The sequence below is a fragment of the Dermacentor andersoni genome, chromosome 4 (assembly GCF_023375885.2).
Source record: "Dermacentor andersoni chromosome 4, qqDerAnde1_hic_scaffold, whole genome shotgun sequence".
Lineage (NCBI taxonomy): Eukaryota > Metazoa > Arthropoda > Arachnida > Ixodida > Ixodidae > Dermacentor > Dermacentor andersoni.
The window spans coordinates 17,553,276-17,580,267 of NC_092817.1; the positions used below are offsets into that span (position 1 = coordinate 17,553,276).

The 26,992-nt window shown below is 47.0% G+C and overlaps 1 protein-coding gene across 1 annotated transcript in view; it reads right to left on the reverse strand.

Annotated features, from left to right (window-relative positions):
- The window catches only part of Cand1 (Cullin-associated and neddylation-dissociated 1), a 111,759-nt gene that overhangs the window by 79,629 nt on the left and 5,138 nt on the right, over nt 1-26,992 (reverse strand). The window contains exons 2-7 of the mRNA XM_050182601.3: nt 26,739-26,840; nt 26,364-26,431; nt 26,070-26,182; nt 22,721-22,990; nt 17,914-18,040; nt 5,732-5,894 (exon numbers count right to left, since the gene is read on the reverse strand). Of these exons, the coding sequence (XP_050038558.1) occupies nt 5,732-5,894; nt 17,914-18,040; nt 22,721-22,990; nt 26,070-26,182; nt 26,364-26,431; nt 26,739-26,840 (843 nt within the window). The remainder of the gene's footprint in view (nt 1-5,731; nt 5,895-17,913; nt 18,041-22,720; nt 22,991-26,069; nt 26,183-26,363; nt 26,432-26,738; nt 26,841-26,992) is intronic.

The following is a 26,992-nucleotide window of genomic DNA, read 5'->3' on the forward strand; positions in this document are numbered from 1 at the left end:
AAGTCAAGCAACAAAGCCTTAGCTTATAAAAATGCACACATCGCAACAAAACCATCTCAGACAATTACATCACAGGTGCAGCAAGAGCTATCCACAAACACAGCAGATTCCTTGAATTTGCAGACACACGACTATGTGGCAAGTTAGAACACTCGCAGTACAACATAAACTAGACTGCAATCCAAGCTGCATAAAACAATTATCACAATTTTCCTGCTAAGGTTAAGAGCCATGTATGGAAATAATAAAGAGAATAACCCGGTAACAGTCATTTTCCTTACTTAAACCATTATTTGGCATAGCAGTTATAACTAGGAGTGCATGAATACCCAAATATTCTAACTCAAATCGAATATCTAATATTAGATTTCTCAAATATTCAATCTTTTGAATATTAATACCTTCGGTGAATGACCTGGCCGTGGTCGATGCCTCTGTGCGCCATCTTTCCCACTGTGCGCAATATCTATCAGTACAAGGTTCAACCATGCCGACCGTACCAGTCTAAATAAACAATTCACCCTACGTGAACTGAGAAAACAACAAAGGCAGCGCATGTGGAAAGCACGGAAGCATGTGCGAAGATCGAACCGATCAGCCACTGCACGCTGGTCACATCGAATACACTGAGTCCAGGGTTCACGCATGCAGATTCACGCAGTTCGGAGCTTTCTATCCACATGCGAACACACAGACGAACTTTGCATGCGTGCCCGCAGTCTGGAACACCGATTCAATGGCCGTCAATCTAACCCGTACACGTGATCTCGTGACCAATCACTTATAACCCGCCCACACGAACACATTAGTCACAAGCTTTCTGCAACGGTCTACGGGCCGTTATCATGTTGGCCGGCAGGAAATTTTCGTCACACTCACACCACTGGCCACTGTCTAGCCTGTTAGGCCTAATCGGAGCTGCGTTGTTGGGTGTCAGCGACTAAAGTTATGGTCAGTGAACCAACGCAGATATATTCACAGCAGCTGCACAACTCTCAGAAAGCCAACAAACCACCTCACCTAAGAAGGAAAATGCACGAGACAACCATTGCATGTTCATGGCTACCATCTTGGCGAAATCTCACATCATTACCCCATGCTCCGTCCACTTCAATAGACGCCTGCTTGCAAGCTGCTCATCGCCTTGCGCTATCTTTTAGATTATTTTCTCAGCTTTTTTTTTCACTGGTTCTTTGTTGCACGCGATGCCAGCAACGAAGCCCAAGACATTGCAGATGTTTGGTGCGCGGAAGCACGATATGCGACTTGTACGAGCATCGAACTTCCAATCTTCCGCAGCGAGTGCTGACTGCGTAGACACTTTCAGCAGCGGAACTGTGCTGTCGGCTGTCGCCAGTCAAAAATCCGACACACCGAGTGTGCCTGGAGTCGCAAGAGCTAATCAGAAGCTCCGCAGGAGCTTTCTAATAAAAAACACGTGTTCAACTTTAAAGCCAGTTTTCTTGGAATGGATTTTTTCACTAGTAGTGGTGCTGGAGAAGGTGATATCTCAAGAACCGCTTTTCATATTTATGTGCCATTCTTTTTATTCTATTCCTCAATGACTTTCCCAGGAGGTAACAAGCTTCTTTTTTTGAAAGCTGGTGCAGTTAACTTATAATACGCAATTAATTTTTGATGGGTGTGGTCATTACTGGCTACATCAAGTTCAAAGTTGTGTTAAAATTTTTTGGAGGTGAAATTAAAGAAAAGGGCATTGTAGCCCCCTAGGATATCTATCAAGGGATTATCACAGTGAATTTCAGCTTCCTACGATGTCCTGGCATTTCTCCAGGATCTTCCTCAGTCATATACATGAACCACCTAGTTAGACCTCAATAACTCTGGGACTAACAAACACATCTTCATGAAACTTTGCAGTTCCTCATAGTTCGGTGGTGTGAATGTACTCTGAAAGTTGATATCTTTAAAAATAAAGTTCGGTCTCCAAGGTAGCCTCCCCCCTTAGGCATGCGGCTGCCAATAACAAGCAGGCCACGCTACTGCAATAGTTCCAACCAAATAAATAAATACTTTGTGTGAAACTTCAAATGAGTATTTACTGCGCCACGATTGGGGCGCGATTGGGGATCGTTGTTCGGAGCATGCATTCGGTTGCGCCGCGCGCGATTGGCCTAGACTGCGTCGACTTCGCACGGCTGACGAAGTCGGTGCGGCATAGGCCAATTGCGCGCGGCGCAACCCAACGCACGCTCCAAACAACGATCCCCGATCGCGCCCTTGGTTGATTGATTGATTTACAGAAGGTTTTGACGCAATTTTTACCTGATCTTATATATCAAATTCTGGCTATATCAAACTCTTTCGCTATCACGACATTGTTCGATATATCGAGGTTCGACTGTAATATGATTAGCTTCCTGAGCATGTGAAACACTGTTTCTGCACAAAACTTGGGAGCATAAATGTTTTGTGTTAAGTTTTACGATATCCTATATTTGATTCAATATTCGGCTTTCTTTTTGTTGATTTGATTAAGTATTCTATTCGAAATCTACTATTCAGTATTCGCAAATTCCTAGTTATAACTACTTTCCAACATAGCAGTATACCAAGAAGAGTGCCTACAACATGTATATACCATATTTACTCGAATCCAGGCCAATGTTTTTTTTTCAGAAAACGATGTGCGAAAGTGGGGGGGTCAGCTTAGATTCAAGTACCCTGGTTTGATCGCTAAAGGCCCGGCCGCGCTATCGGCATGACGGCTCGCCATGCACCGATCTCAGGCTGCCGTGTGCAGGCGGTTCTGCATGCGTGCCTGAGGCTCATTTTCGCGACATTCTACGGTAGCTGCATGGTGACGTGGTCGCTCAGGCTCACTTGCGGATGAGTGGTCCCCACGGCTACACAGGCGAACCGCATCATTTGATTCGTACTGTCCATTGTTCCGAAATCTCACAGTCCCACGTTCATGCAGGGAGGGTCGTCGAGTCGACGAGCTTTGACGCTGGCAATAATGTCCCTGTACCTTCGGAAAAGTACCACCACACTTTGAACAACGCCGCTTCCCTCTCTCCTGTATCTCCGATTGGACGATTGGCACTTTTCTTATATAGGGAATTTAGCTGGCAAAGGTGGATTGTGTCACGTGACTACGGCGCCAGCGATTGCCATGCACTTTGACACCCCATTCTCTCTTCCTCCCGCGTGGCACGGGCACGGAGTTGGCAGTTTCCTGAAAGCGATCGTTCAATGCAGTCGTGTTGGTTGAGTTTTGGAAGTGTCGCGCCTTACACGCCTGCCCCACCTGTGCTTGAGAAGCGAAGGCACCAACCAATCGGTGCCACTACAGTGTGGCCTTTAAGCGAAAGGTCGTTTTGCACGCGGAGAAAACTTCGAACCGGCAAGCGCAGTGCTAGTTTGACGTGCACGAAAAGAATCTGTGACGATGGCGCAAACAACAGACCGAAATGTTCAGCTGTGCAGCAGCCCACTTGGCGTTCACTGGACCAAAAACGGGCCGACACCATGAGGTGAAAGAAGTTGCCGCCGATTTTATCACGGGAGAAAGGGAAGCGGGAATGCCAGTCACGACAGAGATTATCCAGGCGAAAGCCAGGGAAGTTGCCAATGTGAAGGGTGTCGCACGAGCCAATTTTAAGGCAAGCAGGGGCTGGGTAACGCGCTTTACGGAACGGTTCGGGTTCAGCCTGAGACGACGGACCTCCGAGTGTCTGAAGCTCCTTGCTGACTTCGAGGAGAAGCTTGTCAAGTTTTAGTGCTATGTGATGGATAAACGGCAAGAAGAGGGCTACCAACTGGGGCAAATTGCAAACGCCGACCAGACCCCGGTGTTCTTCGACATGCCAATGGCACACACTGTGAACAAAAAGGGTGCGAAGGAAGTCAAACTTAGGACAGCAGGTTACGAAAAGCAGCAAACGGCAGTAATGTTGTGCTGCACCACCGATGGACGAAAACTCCCCCCATACATAATATTCAAGCGCAAGACTCTACCAGCTGGTGAAAAGTTCCCAGAAATGTTGTTGTGCACGTTCACGACAAAGGTTGGATGTCCAGCAGCTTGATGGAAGACTGGGTGAAAACAGTTTGGGAACGCAGTCCAGGAGCCGCGTTGTGCAAGCAGTCACTTCTAGTCCTCGATTCCATTTGACTGACAGCGTGAAGACCACGCTTTCTCATGCTGGGACAGACATCGCCATAATCCCTGGTGGCATGACTAGCCAACTCCAACCGCTTGACGTCGCAATTACTAAGCCCTTTAAAGACAGGCTTCGCAAGCACTGCACCGACTGGCTTACATCGGAAGAACATCAGCTCACCCCAACCAGGCGCATCAAGCGTGCTTCGCTTGGCCAGCTGGCGAACTGGATCACCGCGGCGTGGAATGAAATTCCAGATGATACAATCATTGGGGCTTTCAAAAAGTGTTGTATTTCAAATGCGATGAACGGAAGTGAGAATGATGCTCTCTGGGACGAACTCAGCAACAAAGAGGACAGCGATGTTGCGGACGATGATAACCACCACGACGACGAATAAACTTCATACGTACGTGCCTACGGAGTGTGCGCTTACTCAATTAAAATGCTGGGTTTTCTGCCTATGAAACGCGAGTTTTTTTCATTCTGCCTACATTCGAGGTAAGGTGTTTTTTTTCTTTCTGGCTTTGGACTTTGGGGGGGGTCGGCTTAGAATCGGAGTCGGCCTAGATTCGAGTAAATACGATATATTTATTTGCATAAATTTCCATAATGACCCAAGATACAAAACGAACTAAACAGAACCATGCAGATTAAGTTCGCATAAGTACAGTCAATCCCAGATATACCACATTATTGTTGATATCGAACAGTTGAACATTTCCCTTGGAAATCACATAAAGTATAGTGATTACACGCACATTGAACTCCCGTTTACTGCCACATTCTATATATCGAACTCTGCACCAAACCACGCACCTGCAAGTGCACTTCTCCTAACAGAGACGCAAATCACTTCTCGCGTCGCCAGAAATATTTAATGTTAGGGAACTTGAAAAAGCAATGTTTCGGCAGGTGATATTTAATGTTAAGGAATTTGAAACAGCAATGTTTCGGCAGGTGCAGCCAAACAAGAGACTGAATCTGAAGGGTAGTACATGCTCTGGAAGGAAAATGAGCAGGGTACTCTCTCAATTTAGCTCGCTATACATATGGATGGCTCGTGCAAACTGCCGACATTAGTTATTGGCAAGGGCAGATCACCACTCCGCTTCAAGAACACAAAAGGCCTTTCGGCACAATACGCGCTGTGACCATTATCTCAGCGTGAGAGACTTGCGACTTTTGTGTGCAATAAATAAGTCAGCTTTTGAGCATTCCATGCGGCTTTGGAGAGGCAAATCAGTAAATTCCCCCTTTTCATGATCTCAGGAAACTGTTGGAGACGTGCAATGGTCTTAGATAAGCTTGAGAGAGGCACACTGATAGTTTGAATTATCGATACATCGAACTGTTTCGTGATCCACTTAAGAGTTCAATGTGTCTCGGATTGACTGTACTACAGGAGAGACTATAAAAAATTCAAAGCCATTCAGCATACATTTCCGCAGAACAACCTGCTGCTAGTCGCAGCCAGTTCAACTGTATTAAGAAATGTTAAAACTAACATTTCTCATTCATCTCATTAATCAGACAATGCTCCTCAGGGTGCAGTCACTGTGGTGATGAGAATCTGAACACGCTCTCTAGCTCAGGGCACTCACTGTGGGCACATGGGGCGCCAGTTCCTTGGGGCAGCGACGAAGCAAGCTCTCAAAGCCCTGCAGGCAGTGTTCCCGCAGTTCGTCGTCTTCCACTCGGCAGTACTCCACCATCAGGGGCATCAGGCGCTCCAAGTGGTCACCCATGCGGTGTCCTGCCTGCCGACTGGTTTGTAAGCATAATAAATTAAATGGTGGAGTTTTATGTGCTAAAAACACAATCTAATTATGAGGTACACCGTAGCAGGGCACTCTGGATTAGTTTCAACCACCTGAGGTTAACATGCACCAAAATACGAGTACATAAGGGTTTTTGCATTTCACCCCCATAGAAATGCAGCCACAATGTCCACCAGCGACCTTGACCTCAGCAACACAATGTCATAGCCAATGCACTAATGTGGCAGGCGTTTGTGAATATGGGGGACAGGTGAAACCGTCTTAAAGCCATGGTGATGCACCCCTTCACTACATGCAACTATCCACACATGCACATGAGATTAATACCTTAGTTACACCAGCATACTAATTGTAGTTGAGCTGAACTTTTGATATAATTTTCAGTTGGTAGGTAAAGATAGCGTGTGTAATTCTTGTAATGATGACCACCCTTTTGCACTGCTTTGAAATCATAAGCGTCAACCAATTTGCCTCGCCTTACTTTCTAAGAACTAACACACAAAAGAACGAAAGAAAAGATCCTGATGTGTAAAACGTACCGTATTCACTTCAACCTAACATGCACTTTTTTCACCTTAGAGCGGGTCCTAAAATTGCATGTGCGTTAGAATCGTGTACGACCCTAAATCTGTGTTACCATATTGCCATCGGCATTTCAAGATAGCCGCTTCGTATGTGCTTCGATAGCTTCCTCCATGTGCGGTAGTATGTGTGCTTAGATTAGTCTACTGTCTGTCCCAGGTTTATGTGTTTGCTCTATCGACATGGAAGTGCCGACTGCGAAGGCACATCGAGTTCACCATGATGCCGCAATTAAAGGAAAGTGGTCACGTGTGAAAAGAAGGACGGAAATTGGGCCGCATCAAGGGCATTCGGAGTTCCCGAAACTTGCGTACGGAGCAGATGTATGGCCCCTGTCTTGAAAGCAATCTGCGATGGGAACAGAGTCTACGTGTCTAGGCACACCGTGCTGTGTTCTCGTCACATAGTTCATGTTGAAGGAAGAGGCAGACCAAAGGTCACTTTTCTCACTCCTGAGTTTCCACAGTCATCGAGTGAGATGTGTTCATGTTTGCTTGTGAGCGCGTGGCACCATGCTTGTTAGTTTAGTTAGTAAACGAATTTCACCAATTAATACATCCGATAAAATTACTACAGTCGAACCCGGCTATACCGAACTCGCCAAAAAATGCCTATCATTTCGATATAGAGCATAATTCGATATAAGCCTGCTAAATAATTGGATGTCATAAAAGCACATACCATTTATAAAATCACTTTATTGATGAAGCTAGCTTAGTTTCGCACGAAATAGTCCTGCATTTTCTTCTGCTTGGGCAATTTCGCTGCATGCGCGCACTTTTCCACTTTGTTTAAGGAGTCGGAGCAGCTGAGGCCGCAACATTCCGCATTTGCGCAGAAGCACCGGACTAGTGCGAGCGCACCAATCACTTCGGAGAACGTGGGCCAAAGACGGTCGTTGCTTTCCTCGTTGTGCCCATTTTCACTTGTGCTCGGCACGATGTCGGCAATGTAGTCTTCGTTTCCAGGCTCTCCCGTGGTCGCGACACCATCATTTGCGCTCACAAACTCAACCACCGTTGATTCGTCAACAGCTTCCGGAAATTCTGACAGCTCGCTCCAAACTTCGGCAACAACGGCAACGGCTTCGTCGCATTAATCAGAATTTACAGTCATCACCGAGCACGCGGAAGTCGGTACGGCTGAAGCTATTTTGGATGAACCACTCGTACACGGCCGTGCGTACGCGTCAGGCGCCACGGGCACTACGGGCACCGGGTCGCGAGTTAGGCCGCTTCAGCCCTAATTTCCCCCTTCAAAATCGTGCCGAGAGTGCACCTCGGAATCTTGTACGTTGCGGGGGCATCCGACTTGTCACCGCATTCGACCCGATTTATGATTTCGAGCTTCACGACGAAAGGCGAATTCTGCCGCTTCATCACGGCAACACTGTGGGAGAAGGCGCACACAATGAATCAGATAAGCAGCGAGACAACGCGCACTTTGGCCATCTTGCACGACGAGGGCACAAGAGCCTCTGATTGGCTGCCTGAGCAAGCGCTGCGGGCAAGCGGGCCAGGATCATTTTTTGTACGGGGGTGTCGGCGGCTCCGAGGTAGCGCGGTCACGTAGGGAGAGCGGTTGGATGGAGCCGCGCCACCAGGTTTTCCCGTCACCGCGAGGGAAAGCCAACTTCCGGGGGCACTTTCCGCCACTTGACGTTCGATATATCTGGAGTCGCTACTAGTTTTGTTTGATGTAAGCGTAATTTTTGCTATATATACTCATTGTAACTATACCGTGTCCAGAAATTGTTCGATATATGAAATAATTCGATGTAAACGGGTTCGATATAGTCGGGTTCGACTGTATCCTTACTTCATACAGATGTCTACTACCGTATTTACTCGCATAATGATTGCACTTTTTTGTCAGAAAAACTGACGCAAAATCAGGGGTGCGATCAATACGAGAGTTAAATTTCCCGCAAAAAGAACAAAAATTTTTTTTCGGCCCACATTTGCTGTGGGACACCAAAACAAAAATGGCGGCCAGTGAAGCAAGCCAAACGTGCCGAACCCGATTTTTTTTCCTTCTCGTGAGTACATTACGTGCATTGAAACAGTTTCTTCCGTATCAGTAATTAATAATATCGTTAATATCGGCAAGTTTGCGGCAACAACGTAGCCATATCCACTTTGAGGGTACAGAAACAGATGGGCGTGCTTAGCTGCCAGTGACATAGAAACACACGGCCGGCATGCAGTGGAAACTGTGGCATCTGTCTTCGCTACTGTCCTAATACGGCACGTTTCCGCTAAGGGTCGGTAAATATGTTAGCTGTGTTACAAGCGTCGGCGTATGTATAGGGTACACTTTTAACGTATCAGTGTAAACGTGGATACTATCGTTGCCACTCGCGATTTGTTGCGTGCCCACGAGTGCAGATGAGAAGAATCGAAAGGCCCTTTTTTGTTGTTGTTGACCGCAACCATTATAAAGCCTACACATAATAAAGGCAAGTTTGGTTGCAGCTTTTTTTTTAGTCATGGAACTGCGGAAAGTGATGAAAGTAATGAAATGAGGCATCTACTTAAGAATTTTTGGTGCGTGCAGACCGCTAGGTTTATCTTGAAGAGTCGTTCGCGCAGCCTTCGACAGATGGTAAGCGCGATTAATATTAGCTAGACATGGCACACGACATATCGCTAAGGCAACTTCGGGGTGTGATCATGACACGGTGTGACGCGCAAGACCCGCGGCAAGCCAGCCCAAGACCCATGACGAGGAGCCGCGGTTCTCGGAGGCCAGGCGCGGGATCGACGGTAGTTGACTGAGCGACGAACAGGTGGCGTGAGTGCGGGGAGGACAGCGGCGCGAGCGGGCGGGAGGAGAGTGGAAAAAAGGGGAAAACTCGGAGTGTGGTTGTGTGGTGCGGAAGGTTGGCGTGCCGGAAAATAAAGCGGTAGTTCGGGACCACGTGTGGCGTGTCGTCGATCGTGACAAGTGGGGGCTCGTCCGGGATCTACGTGAACATGGAGACAGTGGACGTTCCCGAACAATTGGTACAGCATCTGCTGGGGCAGACGAGCGGATCTACCATGGAACGCGAGCAAATCGCGGCAGCTGTCAGACAAAGACTGATGGCGGCCGAGGCAGTGCCTATGGGTTCTACGACAACGGCGGCGGCGGTTCAACCGGTGAGCGACTGCGCTCCGCGCTCCACAGGAGGTCAGCCAGGTCAGCCTCCAAGGTTTAAGGGGTTCAACGACCATCAGTCCCCCGAGGAATTTTTGGACCGGCTTGAAACGTTTTGTTTGGTCAGCGGTGTCGCAGCTGACAAGAGGCTTACGCACATTGTGCCTGCTGCGCTGGAAGGTAGCGCGAAGTTGTGGTGGCGATTCGTGAACTCGTTTGCGTCGTGGGAGGAGTTCACTGCGGCGTTTATTGCGGAATTCTCCTCCATTGACGCGAAGCGCCGCTTGAAACAAGAGCTGGAGCACCGGACGCAACATCCCCAAGAAAATTTAAAGGAATTTATTTATACCATCGCGGCCTACTACGACCGGATTGGCGGCGAAGTGCCCGAGTCGGAAAAGGTTGACCGCGTGCTGCGGCAGATGCACCCGCAACTCCAGGATCTGGTGGAGGGAAGACAGTTCGGCAGTCTCGCGGAGTTGGCGAAGGCCGCTGACGGTCTCATGGAGCGTTTCTGGAGGCGCATGCAGTACAAGCCACCACCACCCCCGACTGACCAAGTCGCGAGAGACTTGGCCTTCCAATCGACTATAAACGTGGCCGGCGTGCCGGGAACACAACCCGGAGGGTTGATCACAGCGGCTGCCGCGCCGTTCCAGTATCCGCCGGCGGCATCCCCCTGGCCGTTGCACCCCGCGGCGATACAGCCCTCCTACCACCGAGACCAATTGCACGGATTGGCCGCATTCGCCACAAGGACGCCACATCTCTCAACGCCGTCACAGCACCAAAGGTACCAGCCGCGTGACCAAAGAGAATTCAACTGCCATCGCTGCGGAGGCGTCGGTCACATGGCCCGCGAGTGCCCTACAGGTCGGCGTGGCGGCCCACCCCGCTGCTACCAATGCAACGGGATCGGACATATCCGCTCTCAGTGTACGGGAAACGGGGGACGGTAGGTGCTGCACCGGCAAGCACCTACGAGACTGCGCTGCAAGTAGCGGCCTTGGCCGGCAACAAGGAGCCTCTCCTGGAAGTGCAGATCGGGAGGACGACGTTCCAGGCCCTACTGGACACAGGCTCGAGTGTGAGCTTGCTTGGATTGCCGGCGGCAAGGGTAGCGGTCGAGGCGGGCGCCAAACCCAAGACACAGGAACAAGCACTCCGCCTGGCAACAGGTTGGTCTCAGTCGACGACTTCCCTCAAGTGCAAAATAAAGTGGGCCACAAGCAGCCGCAATCAACGCTTCCTGTGTGTGCCAGACTTGTGTCGGGACATTGTGCTGGGCAGAGATTTTTTAACAGCAACAGGCATCTCTTTACATGTATCGCTGGGTGGGTGGACGATTGGAACCGATCCACAGTGCATGGTGCCATTTGCTAAGCGTGAAAAGGACCCAGCGACAGCACTTGCAATAGAAGATGGAGAGTCGTACCACTTGCACAGCCTCTTTGAAGAAGTGCTTGTAGTTCCAGGCATAGAGAACATGCATCAGGCTGGCACCAGGGAACTACACCCAAGCATGAGTAAAGTTCTCGATGACTTTAACCATCTGTTTACTACAGTTGCGGGATGTACCACCCTGGCTCAGCACCTCATTGACACGGGGGACAGTGCGCCCGTGAGATGCAAGCTACGTCCAGTGAATGCGAAGAAGCAGAAGATCATTGAGGGCTGTGTGGATGACCTCCTACAACAGGGCCTTATAAGACGAAGCACCAGCCCATGGACTAGCGCCCCAGTGCTCGTTGCAAAGAAGTCTGGAGGCTACCGGCTCGCTGTGGACTACCGTCCGTTAAATGCACGCACCCGAGTACCTGCCTACCCAATGCCTCGAACTGACTGGCTGCTAGCGCAGTTGGGCCGAGCAATGTGGTTTTCCAGCTTTGATCTCTCCCAAGGGTTTTTCCAAATTCCTGTTTGCAAGGCTGACATAGCTAAAACGGCCTTCATTTGCCATCAAGGTACATTTGAATTTACGAGGATGCCCTTCGGGGTGGCAGGTGGTCCAGCAACTTTTCAAACCCTAATGGACCGGGTGCTGCAGGGAATCAATCACCACTTTGCTATGGCATTTTTAGATGATGTCCTTGTATACTCAGAGACACTGGAGAAACATGTTGAACATGTAAGGGAAGTGCTACAACGCATTGAGGGTGCTGGCCTTACGATTAATCCAGATAAAGTACAGGTCTGCCGTCAGTCCCTCAAGTTTTTAGGTCACATCATCTCCCCTGGGCAGTGCAGACCAGATGAGGACAAGGTGCGTGCAGTGCTGGATTACCCTAGACCCAGTACAGTTAAGCAGCTGCAAGCCTTCCTGGGACTTGCCGGCTACTATAGAAGCTTCATCCCTCACTTTTCACTGACGGCACATTCACTGACCAACCTTTTGAAGAAGAACGAGCCATGGCAGTGGGAGGAGTGCCAAGAACAGGCTTTCACTGCACTCAAGCAGGCCTTAGCTCAGGATGCTGTTATAAGCCTCCCAGATCTAAATCGACCCTTTGTGGTGGGGACAGATGCAAGTGGCATTGGCATTGCAGCTGTGCTGCTGCAGGCTGGCCCTGATGGTCTGCAGCCTGTTTCCTTCATTAGCAGAGTCCTTACAGCAGCCGAGAGCCATTATACTGTCCAGGAGTGGGAATGCCTGGCAGTAGTCTGGGCAGTGGACAAGTTCAGGGCATATCTTGAATTTACGGAGTTTGAAATACACTGTGACCACTCCTCCCTGGCATGGATGTTTCATACCGACCAAGCTTCACCCAGGGTCAAGCGTTGGGTTCTTCGGCTGCAGGGCTTCAACTGCCGAATCAAGCACAGACGAGGGCTGGCAAACATACCCGCTGATGCCTTGAGTAGAGCCCCTCTCCAGTGTGAAGACAACCCAAGTGACAACCTACATGAGACGCTGTTCCCCATTGCTGCTCCAGAACCTGAAGGCAAAATTACATTTGATGAAGTAGCTGTGGCCTCGGAGGTTGACTCTTCGCTGCTGAGTGACACAACACAGCTGGTACAAGAACAGGCTCGTGATGACCGCCTCTTAAAGCTGAAGGCAGTGGTCCAAGGGACTCAGCTCCCAAGTTCGGACCCTGATCATCGCCTCTTTCGTGATCTGGCCGAAACAACGGAACTGCAGCCAAGCGGATTGCTGGTTCAGCAAAGAGGCAACCACAAGGTAGCGTGGTTACCTAGTCACTTGCGGCAGCTGGCACTGAAGGTGGCCCACGACCATCCCACTGCAGGCCATGCTGGATTTTTCAAAACTCTGAGGCGTGTGGCTGCACGATTCGTCTGGCTGGGCATGCGAGCAGATATATCAAAGTATGTGCAGTGCTGTACTGTCTGTCAGCGCACAAAAGCTCGGCGCAAGAAACCAGAGGGCCTCATGAGCAGTCAGTGGGCAACATCACCCATGGAAGAGCTCAGTGTTGACATTATCGGGCCCTTGCCATCTACACCCCGGGGCCACAAATACTTGCTGGTAGTTATTGACAAATTTACGAAGTTCCCAGAGCTTTTCCCTCTACGAGCAGCAACAAGTGCGAAAATACTGGAGTGCATGGTGCAAGTCTTCTGCCGCCATGGCACACCTGTGGCCATCACCAGTGACAATGGCAAGCCCTTTGTTAGCACACTATGGCGCAACCTCTTGAAACACTGGGGCATCAAAGATCGCCACACAGTGCCTTACCGGCCGGCTGGCCAAATGGTGGAGCGTCACAATGGCACAATTAAGCAGTGTCTACGGGCATACTGCTCCAACCACAAAGACTGGGACCGGCACATACCTGAGATCGCCCTTGCCATGCGTACTGCCGAGAGTGTTGTCACCGGATATACTCCAGCATTGTTGTGTTACGGCCGCGAGTTGCGCACCCCATGGGAACCTACAAGCGACAAGGAAGACACAGAGCCTCCAAAAGCAGCACACCATGCACTTGCTGCGGAACTCCAGCGGTGCCTTGGAGAGGCCCTCCAGTATGCTCGGTCACATCAGGCAGCTGCTTGGAAGGTGCAGAAATCCTGTTACGACCGTCATCGTCAGGCAACAACCATCAAAGAGGGTGACCTTGTGCTCCTGGATTCCCATACCTTGAGTGATGCGGCCAAGGGCGTTTCGGCGAAATTGGCACCGCGGCGAAGTGGACCTTATTGTGTAATCAAACGATTAGGTGACAATAACTTTGTTTTGAGCGATCCTGCTACAGGACGTCATCGAACTACTGCCCATGCTGATCAGTTGATGCTCTACCATGAGCCATGGCCCCTCCCTACCAGCACAGCTTCACGATTCGAGGGGGGGGAGAGTTGTGACGCGCAAGACCCGCGGCAAGCCAGCCCAAGACCCATGACGAGGAGCCGCGGTTCTCGGAGGCCAGGCGCGGGATCGACGGTAGTTGACTGAGCGACGAACAGGTGGCGTGAGTGCGGGGAGGACAGCGGCGCGAGCGGGCGGGAGGAGAGTGGAAAAAAGGGGAAAACTCGGAGTGTGGTTGTGTGGTGCGGAAGGTTGGCGTGCCGGAAAATAAAGCGGTAGTTCGGGACCACGTGTGGCGTGTCGTCGATCGTGACAACGGGAAATAAAAAAATCTAATTTTGACGACAAAATTCAGGGGTGCGATCATTACGCGAGTGCGATCATTATGCGAGTAAATACGGTAATTTGCTATTGCAATCGATGCTTCGCCTTTCGGGCGAAACTGACTTTTTTTATTCACCACAACTTTGGTGCATTGGGAGTAACTCTGTTTTTCCAAATGCGAGAAAGTTGTATTTCTCTATGAAAGCATGAGGAGCGCAGTACTGTAAAGGACTATTCTGTTTTAGGGCACGGCAAACAGGTGCGCGTTAAAATTGGGAGCGTCCTTCTTCTCTTTTTTTTTCATGGAGAACGGGTGCGCATTACAATTGAGGGTGCATTAGAATGAAGTAAACACAGTAACCCTCGTCGATTGATTTACATCAGATGGTCTACCGTCTAACTGTGGTAAGCACTCCTACTCCCCTCTAACAGCGCAAAGCCAAAAGTTTTAAGTCAGATGTGCAGTAAACAGATATGCTCAGTAGTCAACATAATGAGCAAGAAAAAGTATCTGTGCTCAGTCATTTGTCAAACAAATGAAAATTTAAAGTGCCGTTATGACAAGCACAATCCCTGCCATTTACGGAAGAAAAAGGGTTTAGAAACTTTTTATTTTATTTTTTGACTAAATTTAATGAATATTGTCACCCAGACAGAGTTTTTCAGGCCGATTTCAAAAATATAATTACTTTTTAAATTGACTGAGTGGTTCCAGATATAATTAACCCTTTGAAGATTTTTGCCGTACATGTACGACGGCGGTTCTGTCCCGCAAGGTCTTTGCCGTACGGGTACGGTTTCGACACTCCGTTTTAAATTTCGCGCCATGATGACGATGTGTGCTTACTGGGAGGTGTTGCCACCTCTTAGCACTTACAAGATGCATTTGAAATTTGTGCTACCTTCTTGGGGAGATAAACAGAACTGATTTCTAGCTTCAGTGCGTCGCGCAGACTGCGGCAACACCCCTTTTGCGGTTTCAGTTTTGCCGCATGATCGCAACGGAGGTGCGCGAAACGTCAATTTTCTCTTTGTCAGCACTCTCTTGCAGAGGCGGTGGAAGTTGATTTCTATCTTGATTGGCGTTGCTCTTAGCTTGTTTATAACCGCCACTCGCGAGGTATTCTCGCTCTCAGCGGCAACGCACTTTCGCGGTTTCAGTTCCTCCGCGTGATCGCAACGGAGGTGCGCGAAACATGATTTTTCTCTTTGTCGGCACGCTATCGCAGGGGCGGCGAAAGTTGATTTCTATCTTGATTGGCGCTGCTCTTAGCTTGTTTATCACCGCCGCTCACGAGATATTCTCGCTCTCTGCGGCAATGCGCTTACGCGAGAGGGTGCCTCAGACCTCTGCCCAAGGCAGCCGCACGCAGAGAAGATGTCATGTGTGCGCCAACACAACTCATCGCTCCAAGAGAAGAACATACATGCATTTTAGGTGTGCAGACTGCGATAAGGCGCTGTGTGGAGACCCGTGTTTCAAGGAGTACCACACTCTGAAATACTATTGAACATTTTGCAGTTCTGAGTGATGCCGACACCAAAATACTGTTCCTAATTTTTTTTTACTATTTATTCCCGACTTTATACATCTTGTACATTCAAGATCTGCAATAAAGTAATTTGACCACATGGGAAAGTTTTTTCAAAATAATTCGACCCTCAAAGGGTTAAAATTAATCACCTATTGTTTATCTGAACAACTGTACGAAGAGTATCAGCCAGAATGTTTATAAAGACACATGGTTGGATACTACAAAGTGTAAGCAACACAATTGTAGAACTACTTCTTTATATTGCAGGTATTACCAATTTTACAGCAATTTGAAGTTCTATCTCCAGATGTGACAATCATGTGGTCCAATTAGTAGCCAGATTTAAAAATTTACAAGAGCGAAATTAAGAAATCTGCTCCTAACATTGTGTAGTACACACATGTAGCTACATGCCGCTGTTAAAATTATCATTCTATGTGCCCGAAGACCGAGAAAGCGCTTCGGCAAGGTTAAAAAACCCAAAAAATAAGATTCTGAGAAAACATGAAAAAATAAAATGAGCTTATTTTTATAACAAAACACCACAAAGTATTTGAATATATAGAAGTGCTACTGCATTAGTAGCCTCCAGGAATGTAGTCTGTATGGCTAATGTCACTACGGCGATGCTTTTTGAGCACCCACTGCAAGCTTTGAGCAGGTGCATGCTCAGCAGACATAGCCAGCATCTCGTTTGTCCTGGCAGCAGTGTCGTCAATGCGATCTAGTAGTTCCGAGTTTCGGTCTGTAGCAGGAATTGGCGCTAATGCTTAAAGTTTTCCTTGAGCTTCACTATCAATAAGCCAAAAAAACTCCGGCTACAGAATAGTAGCGTCGTGCCGAAACGTTGATGATACGCGGTCTTTGTCAGGAGCGCTTCGGGGGACTAGGCATAACACGTCATCGGGATCTCTGGCGTCATTCGACTACGGGCGCAGGCAGGCTAAATATAGTCCGACGTAGCGTGAGCGCGCACACACATTACGTCACGTTGACGAGAACAACAGCACCTATCGTTAGACCAATGGTTTGACACATTGGTGCAGCCAGTGTAACAGGACGCAGCCAACGGACTCCGACACGCCCCACGTTGAGCGACGCTCGCGCAAGCCGATAACATCAGACTATAAACGTGCCTTATTGATGTCACCGAGAAGCGGCATGGCAGAGTGTTTTTTCTCGCCGTTGTACACCGACTTCCTCTTCCTTTTGTTTTTTTCTAAATTTGAACTTTGTAGCAAACTTCGGAGTTGAGGTCAGCATCGCTGTCAGTGTGGGAAACCTCGTTGAAATGCGTGGCATGTGCGGAGCGGCCGCGGAGTGATGCAGACGATGGCAGTCTAGCCAATGGCATGGCTAGCTGAGGGTCACGTGCCTTTGTCGACCAATTACAGCACACATTCGGGTCTTCTTTTAGTGGCAGAATTTCTTTACTGCCAATGTGCGGACGGAGCCGGTGGTGGCAGGAAAATGAAAACGAGAGGCTGCTCTTTCAAACGATATACGGGTCGGCGCGACCAAACGACTGCGGGGGCCGTCACACGCCGTGGAAAAATAGCTTCTATACGGAAACTTTGGCTCATATTTAGCCCACACTGGCGCCGAAAATTTATATTACGGCTGAAATATTGATTTAAAATGCGAAAAATTTGGCGAAGTGGTAGAATAATAGTTGGAAATTCCAAAAATACCGTTTTCAAAACAGATTTTTTCGGTCGCTAAAGCCCGTGTCCCCCCTTAGGGCAAAGAATACCACCAATGTTGTGGTGATATCTGGTGTGCTTGCAACCTGACGTTTCAAATGGGAACATCATAAAGCGTAAGGACACCCAGTACAAAAGAGCCCAATGTAAAACGTAGGGGAAGGCAACAGTGGCATCCACCTGGCATGCGGCATAGAAAAGAAAATAATACCTGCAGGGGTTTCTCAAAAAGCAAGTTTTATGGTGGAATGAAAATTCCTTCACTTCCAAGGACTCAACCATGCAGAATTGCATTTCCTCTCTGGTCTCTCTAATTGAGCTAATATAGAGGCTAACAGCTTGATTTGCCAAATGAATTATGTCAAGTAATAGGCGTTATGATAACATCTATGGCATTGAAAGGAGTGCCAGTGTCACGAAACAGGCTCAGGTTTCCACATGAGCTTAAGATGTTCTTACCTTATAGTTCCTATGCATTGTATGTAAGTCCTCGTGGTAGATGTTGAAGAATTTTTTGCTAATTCTTCTAGCAGTGTGTCCATCAGCTTATTGAAAAGGCCTTGACTGCAGCTCATCACCAGATACCCTGAACAAAGACATGAACATGAATTTGAAATGCTGAGTCACACCATCAATGCAGCTATTGGAAAATTATGTGGCAACTCACGCATATGGTGAGGAAAAAACTGCACAACATAATCGGCGACAAAAGAAAGATTGAGTACTTGTCATGGCAACATGTTGAGAACAGTTTACACTGTGGGAGATACGGGTTTCTCCTCCGTACTCTTGGGACAAAAGAACGACAACACAGTAGTGCAAACAGTCAGAAGGGCATTTATTGCACCTTTCATAGATCAATGCCAGCTAGCCGAGTTGCTATCCCCAAGACATGCCGATGGGCGCGCGACAAATCTAGAAGTCCGACTTACCGCGACCGCATTGCGAGCGAATATGTTCGACCCATGCTGGATCCCAACACCTGGTCGCTCGCGCGTACGGTCACGCGGACAGTGGCGCGTTCGAAGGCGGCCACGCGAGGCGGTCTCGCAGAAGCATCGGTCGCCGCGCGCGCGGAATGTCCACGCCACGCGCCGACCCGCCGAGGAAGAGGGTCGCTCCACGCGCGGCACGGCACGTCCGTGCTGCTTGCTGTCTCGAACCCAAGAGACCAAGCGCCTTCCCTTTCGGCGCCCAAGTAACCCCGCAGCAGCGCGACAGTCGCGCCATCTCTCGCACCGCGCTTGTACCACTCCGACCGCCAGGCCACGCGAGCCGTGCGGGAAAACAGCATATCAGGGGATGCGCTATGCGGGAAAAACATCAGGGGACGCGCGAGAGTCGCTCATCCCCACAACACTAACACTGCTTTGTGCACCGTCCCAACTTGAACCCCTCACCCCACCTCTTATTTGCTACTTTCCCCTCAAGATAGCAGATTTTTACATTTATAAAGCAAAGTAACAAAAACGAAACAGACACATAAAAAACACTGAATATTTAAAGGGACAGACAACAGCTCTGAACATGAATCGAGATAACCCCGCTGATGGAATGATTCCCTAGCGTAGTGGCTAAAACGAGCCATGTTTTTCTCATTAAACGTGGATTTATATTTTTAATTCACCACTGAAAGCTGCGAAAAATAAGCTTTGGCGCCCCATGCACCAAAAACGTGAAGCTGCATAAGAGGTCCACCACGTGACCTACTAATGTATGCAGTCCCTGGTCTTTTTATTAGTATTGAAATGCAGCATACTTTTTATTATTATAAGTTTTTCCAAACTTACAACACGCACATAAGCCTTCATTTGTAGTGAGCAGAAAAGTGGCACTTCCTTCACCTTCATTTTTGATGAGTTGGCTTAGCTCGTATATCGACAGAACAATGACAACGAGGACCAGCCAGCCATGACGTAGGTGTGTACTTGGGGAATAAGAAATGTCTGTACAGAATAAGAAATGAATGATGTCAAACTTTCGAAACTGCTAAGTAGCTTTGGAAGATGCCGGCAATAGTTTGCTACCCGTGCTAAGTGCCGCCTAAACCTGCAGGCTTGACTGCGGAATAGGCTTAGCAGATAAACGCGGTTCTGGCAGCAGCCGGCGTTCGTGTGGCATTCCAGCCCAACTACTACAACCTGACAATTTGGAGAAGGCAAAAGCGGCTGAAGAAAAACCGCAAGACTTTGCATCAATGCCAGCTACCAAGTGAAAATTAGATTTTCTCGCTCATGCTGATGCCACTGCGGATGGCTCGGTTGTGATGCAGACCCGATTCAATATGCTAAGCCGCGATTCTATAAATGCTCTGCTGTCTTGTGTAAAATGCAAGTTGCGGTGCGGGAGTGGGTAAAGGCAAACGTGACTGCAGTCGCACCATAGAGATAGTCATCTCATGTGCAATCTGCGGCGATGCAGAGCGTGAGTGGCAGTCAAATGCGCACCCCGTTCCTCGTGAACAATCTTGCTGTGCACAAAATGCGGAGCACGAATAATTGGTAAATGGCATTAAATGACTTTTTTTTTGCGATTAAGGATATTCAACTTGTGCACGATATGCGTTGATGCCATGTCAACCAACCAAACACGCAACCCATTTCTCGTCAACATTCTCTGCTGAGTGCGAAATGCGGAGTACCGGTAATCGGCAAACGACACATTTCTTTTTTTTTCTTTTTTTTATAGTAAGCGTTTCACACTGTGGCATACATACTGGGGAATATACCAAGGGCATGCTAGCCTGTTACAACTAGTGACATGTACACACTTCATTATATTCCTGAATAAATAGAGTTCTCTGTGTTTTCCTCAATTTTCTAAAAACTACCGTATTTACTCGCATAATGATTGCACTTTAATGTCAGAAAAATTTACGCAAATTCAGGGATGCGATCATTAGGTGGGTTAAATTTCCCGCGAAAAGACAAAAAATTTTTTTGCATCCCGCGTTTTCTGCGAGATGCTGGTGCGGGACACCAAAACAAGAATGGCGGCCAGCGGAGCAAGCTGAATGCGCCGAACGCGATTTTTTTTTCTCGCAAGCACAATACGTGCATTGAAACAGTTTCTTCCGTATCAGTAATGAATAATATCGTTAATATCAGCAAGTTTGCGGCAATAACGCAGCCATGTCCACTTTGAAGGGACAGAAAATGTCACTGGTGCTTAGCTGCCAGTGACATAGAAACACATGGCCGGCATGCTGCGGAAACTGTGGCATCTGTCTTCACTACTATCCTAATGCGGCGCATTTCTGCTAAGGGTGGGCGAATATCTTAGCTGTGTTACAAGCTTCGGCATATGAATAGGGAGCACTTTTAACGTATCAGTGTAAACGTGGCTACTATCGTTGCCGCTCGCGATTTGTTGCATGCCCACGAGTGCAGATGAGAAGGATCGAAAGGCGCCTTTTTTGTTGTTGACCACAACCATTATAAAGCCTACACATAATAAAGGCAAGTTTGGTTGTACCTCTTTTTGCCATGGAAGTGCGGAAAGTGATGAAAGTAATGAAATGAGGCATCTACTTAAGAATGTTTGGGGCGTGCAGACCGCTTGGTTTGTCTTGAAGAGTCGTTCGCGTAGCATACAACAGATGGTAAGCACGATCATTATTAGCTAGACTTGGCACACGACATATCGCTGCAGCAAGTTCAGGGTGCGATCATTACACGGGAAATAAAAAAAAATCGAATTTTGACAACAAAATTCAGGAGTGCGATCATTACACGAGTGCGATCATTATGCGAGTAAATATGGTAACTTTTTGCTCAGCCTGCTTGTTAGTGGCAACAATATCTCAAGACCTAGGTCAGCTACGGCTGTAACTTTTTTTATGTGGAGCTAAATGCGCAATGTTTGAAGTGCAGCAAGCAGATTTTGTTTTCCTTCAAATTTTTTTTTTGTTTGCTTTTGTTTTTGTTCCCTAGTAGCCATAGTGTAAACACTAAACTTTGATGAGCTGCTAAATTAACAGTTGTCAGCTTTGAAAACTGCTCGCAGCACATCACTCGCTAAACATTAGTATAGCTTTTTGACCAATATTTTTTACCTAGTCTCTACAAACAATAGCAATGGACTTTTAATTATCTCCATAATTATTACCTCTATCAAAAAAATAATAAAATTTTTGTCATCAGCTCAAAAAGCTGTATAAGACCACGTCTTTTAATTAAAGTTGGTCTAAAATTGAGTAGGATAGCTCTATACACCATGTCCCCCCTTAAGTGCATAGGAAAGCATGACCACACTTTCCCGTGAGCAGACAACTTTCCCTTCAAGCTGCCATCTTGTTTGGACAGCAAAATAGACCACATCGATGCTATCTTCAGGAAGCTGTTTATTTAGCAATCTACAGCGAGTATTAGAACACAGCCAGAGCCATGAGCGGTACTGGGAAAAGACACTGGTGCCAGTGCCCACAGGAGTTCAAGTATGGCAGTTAGCCAGCATAAGAATGATGGCCAGTATAAGAATTTGCCTAAACTTCGTCCTTCTGACTTCAAACGGCTTTGCGACTGCAAGCTGATCACAGCTGAACCGCCGTGGAGGCTTAGTGGCTATGGTGTTGTGCTGCTAAGCAAGAGGTCGCGGGATCAAATTTCGGCCACGGCGGCCATGTTTCGATGCAGGCGAAATGCAGAAACACCTGTGTAATTAGACTTAGGCACACGCTATAGAACCTAATGTGGTCAAAATTAATTTGGAATCCCCCACTACGGCATTTTGGCACGCAAAACCCCATAATTCAATTAAAACTTATTCCACAGACTATTGTATTAGCGTGCAACAATTTGCTACAATTACGCATGCAAAAGATACTTATTGCCTTAATGCATTTAGAAAAACATGACTGCTTGAAAATTTAGGCAGATAAAGTGTAATAAATGCCAGAAGAACATCTGAAGCTACAAGCACAAGATTAGGCAAATCTGCCTACTACTCATAATTTCCATGGTAGCTTAACAATCCTATAGTGCCAGAGTTCCCACTAAAGATTTTTATACTTGTAGTACGTACATTATTTACATTTTTTTTTTTTTCATAGGTTAGCACACGCAAAGCTTTAAAATGCAGCAATCATGTATTTCTCAGCTTGTTTTGTCGGCATGACGTGGCATGATGTAGCAAAGTTTTTCAAACTGTTAGATTACTTGGACTTGGAGCTGTCTTCTCAGCAGTCTAAGTAAGACTGGCTTCAATGCTGGCCATAAGTGGAACACACCCAATGTTAGGAGCTCAAACTGAGGCGGAGCAGCCGTACCAATGGCAGTAATGGAGCGTTTTCGCACAGCCAGCCGTGGTGAGGCCAACTGGGGCAGCAGGGCCTCTTGGATGGCTGGTTGGCTGGGCAGAAGCAGAGCGCCAAAGCGGCTCAGCAGATCCCCCAGAATGTCCAGGGCCTCTAGCTGCACAGCAACGTCCTCCTGGCGCCCAATGGCCCGGCCAAGCCTCCCAGTCATCTTCTTGCACACAGACGCCACCAGGGTGCCCCCACTGCAGGCTGGCAGCTCCCCTATGACTGTCTTCAGACCTGCGTGCAGAGAATGGGGCGCGCAACTTGTAGACAATGCCGCGAAAATTCAACAATGTTTCGGGCGGCACTTACTTTCTTAGAACGAGAATTCCTTATCTTTCTGAATACAGTGGGCAACACCACAAGCTGCACAATACATATCATGAAGTAGCGTCATTTTTTAACCACAATAGAGGGCGCTAGCAATGACATTGGTGGAGTTAATCACAAACCTACTGGGATTGTAAAGGACCCTGAAAAACTCAGTTAAATAACTGCCCCTCCTCTGTTAAAGATCCTGATTCCCACGTGGGTATCCTTCCAAGATTTCAAGCAATGATAGCCCCATCACCGTCAGGGCAATAGCAAACGCCTCACTTCTGCATCACTTTCCTACACAGCCTAGGTAACTCCCCCCCCCCCCCCACACCTACACACTCCACTCTACATACTTGCCTTCCTAAAGAAGACAAATAGTCCGGAGTGGAACCATTAAATGTAATAAAAATATTTTTAAACTAAATATTTTGGCTTTGTGTCAAATAACACTGAGTAACACATGTCATTACTCCCTACGAGCACAGACACACATGCACGCGTATGAAATACATGGTGAAGGGGACCCAAAAAAATGAGCCACATTCTACATCAAAAAAAAAAAAACTGACGTATTAATTTTTCTTTTTGGCTGATACAGGTACAGCACTCACGGAATGAAATGTGACATGGAAACTTTAAGTAGACATACATATGTGCAATTACTCAAGTGTACCGTGTCATGTCGCTATGAATCAGGCCACTAAATGTAATGTGGAAATTTACATATTACTTTTTTCTTTTTGGCACTGATAGGTACAGTACTCACAGAATGAAATGTGACAGGGAAACTTTTAAGTACATACCACATATGTGGAATTATTTGAGCATACCATGTCACGTCGCTATGAATCAGGACACTAATGGCGTTTTTCACTGGTCAGTCTGGAGCATGATTTTTTGCTCCATGGCAGCGAATCCAAATTTCACTGTTCGACGTGGAGCGGCTTCGCACTTTCTGGTGGTCGTTTTGCATCAACTCGCTCCGTGCCGGATTGCTCTCACTTGCTTTGCTGCCGAGGTGCGGATTAGGGCGGAAATAGAACCAGAAGCATACGTCTCTTCCACTCGCTGAGGGACGGTGATTTGGTGGCCATAAAAACACACAGAGCAGAAGTCGGTTTGCGTGATGTGTGCCCACAGACTTCTGTTACAATCCACCGTGGAACGTTTTCGCTCTCCACTGGTAGATTCGGACAGGTGAAATGTGAGAACTCGCTCCAGGATTTCGGCGACCGCTCCAGATCGACCAGTGAAAAACACCAAGTCACTCTTAAATGCACGAGTGAAAATTTCGCCGATGTCACACGGACTGTAGACTGTGGAAATGAAGCTATGCTCATTAGTTAGCCCCAAATCGACGCATTTTATTCCGTGAGCATTGTAAATGAAGGAAACAGTTCGCGGGGATTACTGTGATGACAGGTATGACATAGATTATTGCATGAGATAATGTAACCTTGTCAGACAACAAAATCCTAGTGACACAATCGATCTTCAAGTCAGTTCTTATTGACAACTGGACTTCTACGAACCTGAAGGACTACTTCCTTGATCAGGTGGCGCGGGTAGGTTCATGTAGGTGGACATAGAATACATTATTCCAGTTTGTTCAAACAAAAGCATCTTTTCCTTGCCCTTGCCTAAACACATATATATGTACAAGCTTAATCTGCGTTGCGGTTTGTTGCCTTCATTTTTCGTCCTGAAGTGCCATATCACCTAGCGGTATTTGAAATGTATAAGGTCGTCCAATATGAAAGAGAATGCAGAATTTTAGTTCAAAGCCGGTAATTTTCCTTGTATGTGCTTGTAATTAGGAAATGTTCCATCAGCAGGAACCTGCATACTTAATAATCAGCATAAAAACAAAGGAAGACCCAGAGTTAGATGAACACAGGACGAGCGCAAACTCTGTCTTCCGTTGTTTTCCCACTGATTATTAAGTGTGCATGCTTTGCAACTCGCCCACCTTTCTACCTTACTTCAACAGAACAACTGCATAACAAATAGCTACGAGTGTGGTTCCAACTTGCACATTTCCAGGAATTGCAGTTCGAACACAGATGAGGTGTTCCCTTTCACATTGGACGAGGGTGTACAGCACATTACTTTTTCATCCTCAGGGATGACGCAGCGGTACGTCTCACAAAAAGTATCAATATTCCTGAAAATTTATGAAAACAAAATGATTAAATGCTTATATCTAAACGTTACACCTACATTACACCTACTGATGCCCACAAGGGTAAACAACGAGTCTGAGAAGGGTGAATATGCCAAACACAAATTATCCTGACAACTATGAGATCTGGATTTTTATCCTGCAGATAGGACATGTCTAAACTATGAGAACCAAATTAACATCGCTCACAGAGTAAGTCATCGTATGTCATATAAGGAAACTGGCAGCAGTGTCTCACCAAATCCAGTGACTGTTACAAGCAAACAGCTGTTTGCAAAATGAAAGGTAGCAGATTCCTCACACCACATGGAACAGTAATTTCTAAACAACAAAGAAAAGCAATAGACTGCAACGATTCATCACCTAGAGAGCAAGAAGAGCATGTGCAAAACAAAGGCACCTTAGAAAGAGGCTGAAAATCCGCAATAAGATTTCTGTGTTCTGCAAGACCGTATATTCAATATCAGACAACCAGTTTGTGAATACTATGACAGTATCACCAAAAATGCCTCGTGAAAAAAGCTTCAAGATTAGAAAATCTGGTGTATCTTAAAATGACACTGATCCATTAAATTTAAATTTATTCTATTCATATATTTGGAAGCGTTCCCGAAGCAGCAGCACAATATTTCGCTGTTTGAATAAAAATTAAGTTCAGGATATGCTTCTACAAGACAGCAGAGCCTTGGACTGGTTGAATCAATGTTTACCAACGTTTGCAGACACTGCAACAAATATCCCGCACCAGCTAAAGTGGGTTTACCTTGACAGCCCCCTGATCACAGAAATTGTGAATATACACACAAAAGAGCTTACCTATGCTAGAAATGTCGCGCAGCTGCTCCTTTTCAGACATCATGTTGTTACAGAGGCTGTCAACTATGGTCTCTACTTGGTACTCCTTCACCTTGTTCACCAGTGGGCCAAGGCTGGATTACAACAAGCACTGTTAGTTTTCGCAGAACTTTGACATATAGATCACTTGCTAGACACCAAGCACATCCAAAGCAAAAAGCTACTTGCACTCAGTGCTGTGTTTCAGGCAGTGTCAGTAGTTTTAGGTAATATATTTAGCAAGTTCTTTCTGCAGGAATTTATTTAATATCTTACCATTTCACAGCAAGATTTTGTACTTCTCCATTCTTATCTTCCAATAGTTTCAGGAGCATCTTCACTACCTGAGAAAGGAACATGTTTTCAAACAGTGGTCAACAGTCCATACTGCACTCATGTGTTACGTACTAAGAGGACACCAAAATTTCTACAAATGATACACATGTGAGGTTTCTTAAATATTATCATTAACACGTTTGGCTACTAAGTCAGGCTACAAAACAAAGTGTAAATCCTCATTGGCTAGTAAGAAAGAATCAGTCAACTGCTCTTGGAGAATGCACTATAGAGGCAAAACTGTCACGTTTGGCAACAGCCTCTATGTATGAGCAACTGAAATTAAGGTAAAAGGTGCAATGTGCAATCACTTGCCTTCCTTTCACTGTCATCATCAAGTTTGATAGAGTCTTTTTGCAGTTCTTGCATCAAATCATTTGTGGCCATGAAGCGGTAGTCCTTGTCACTGGATGTCATCTGTAATCAACACATGTTCGTGAACAGCTTGTACCAGTTTCAGCATTCAAAAGAAGCTTCGCTTTTAGGACAATTTTCCCCTCAACGTTGTCACGGTTACTTCATCATGGACAACCAAGATTTTATACGCCAACTTCCCATGTAGGCTGTGG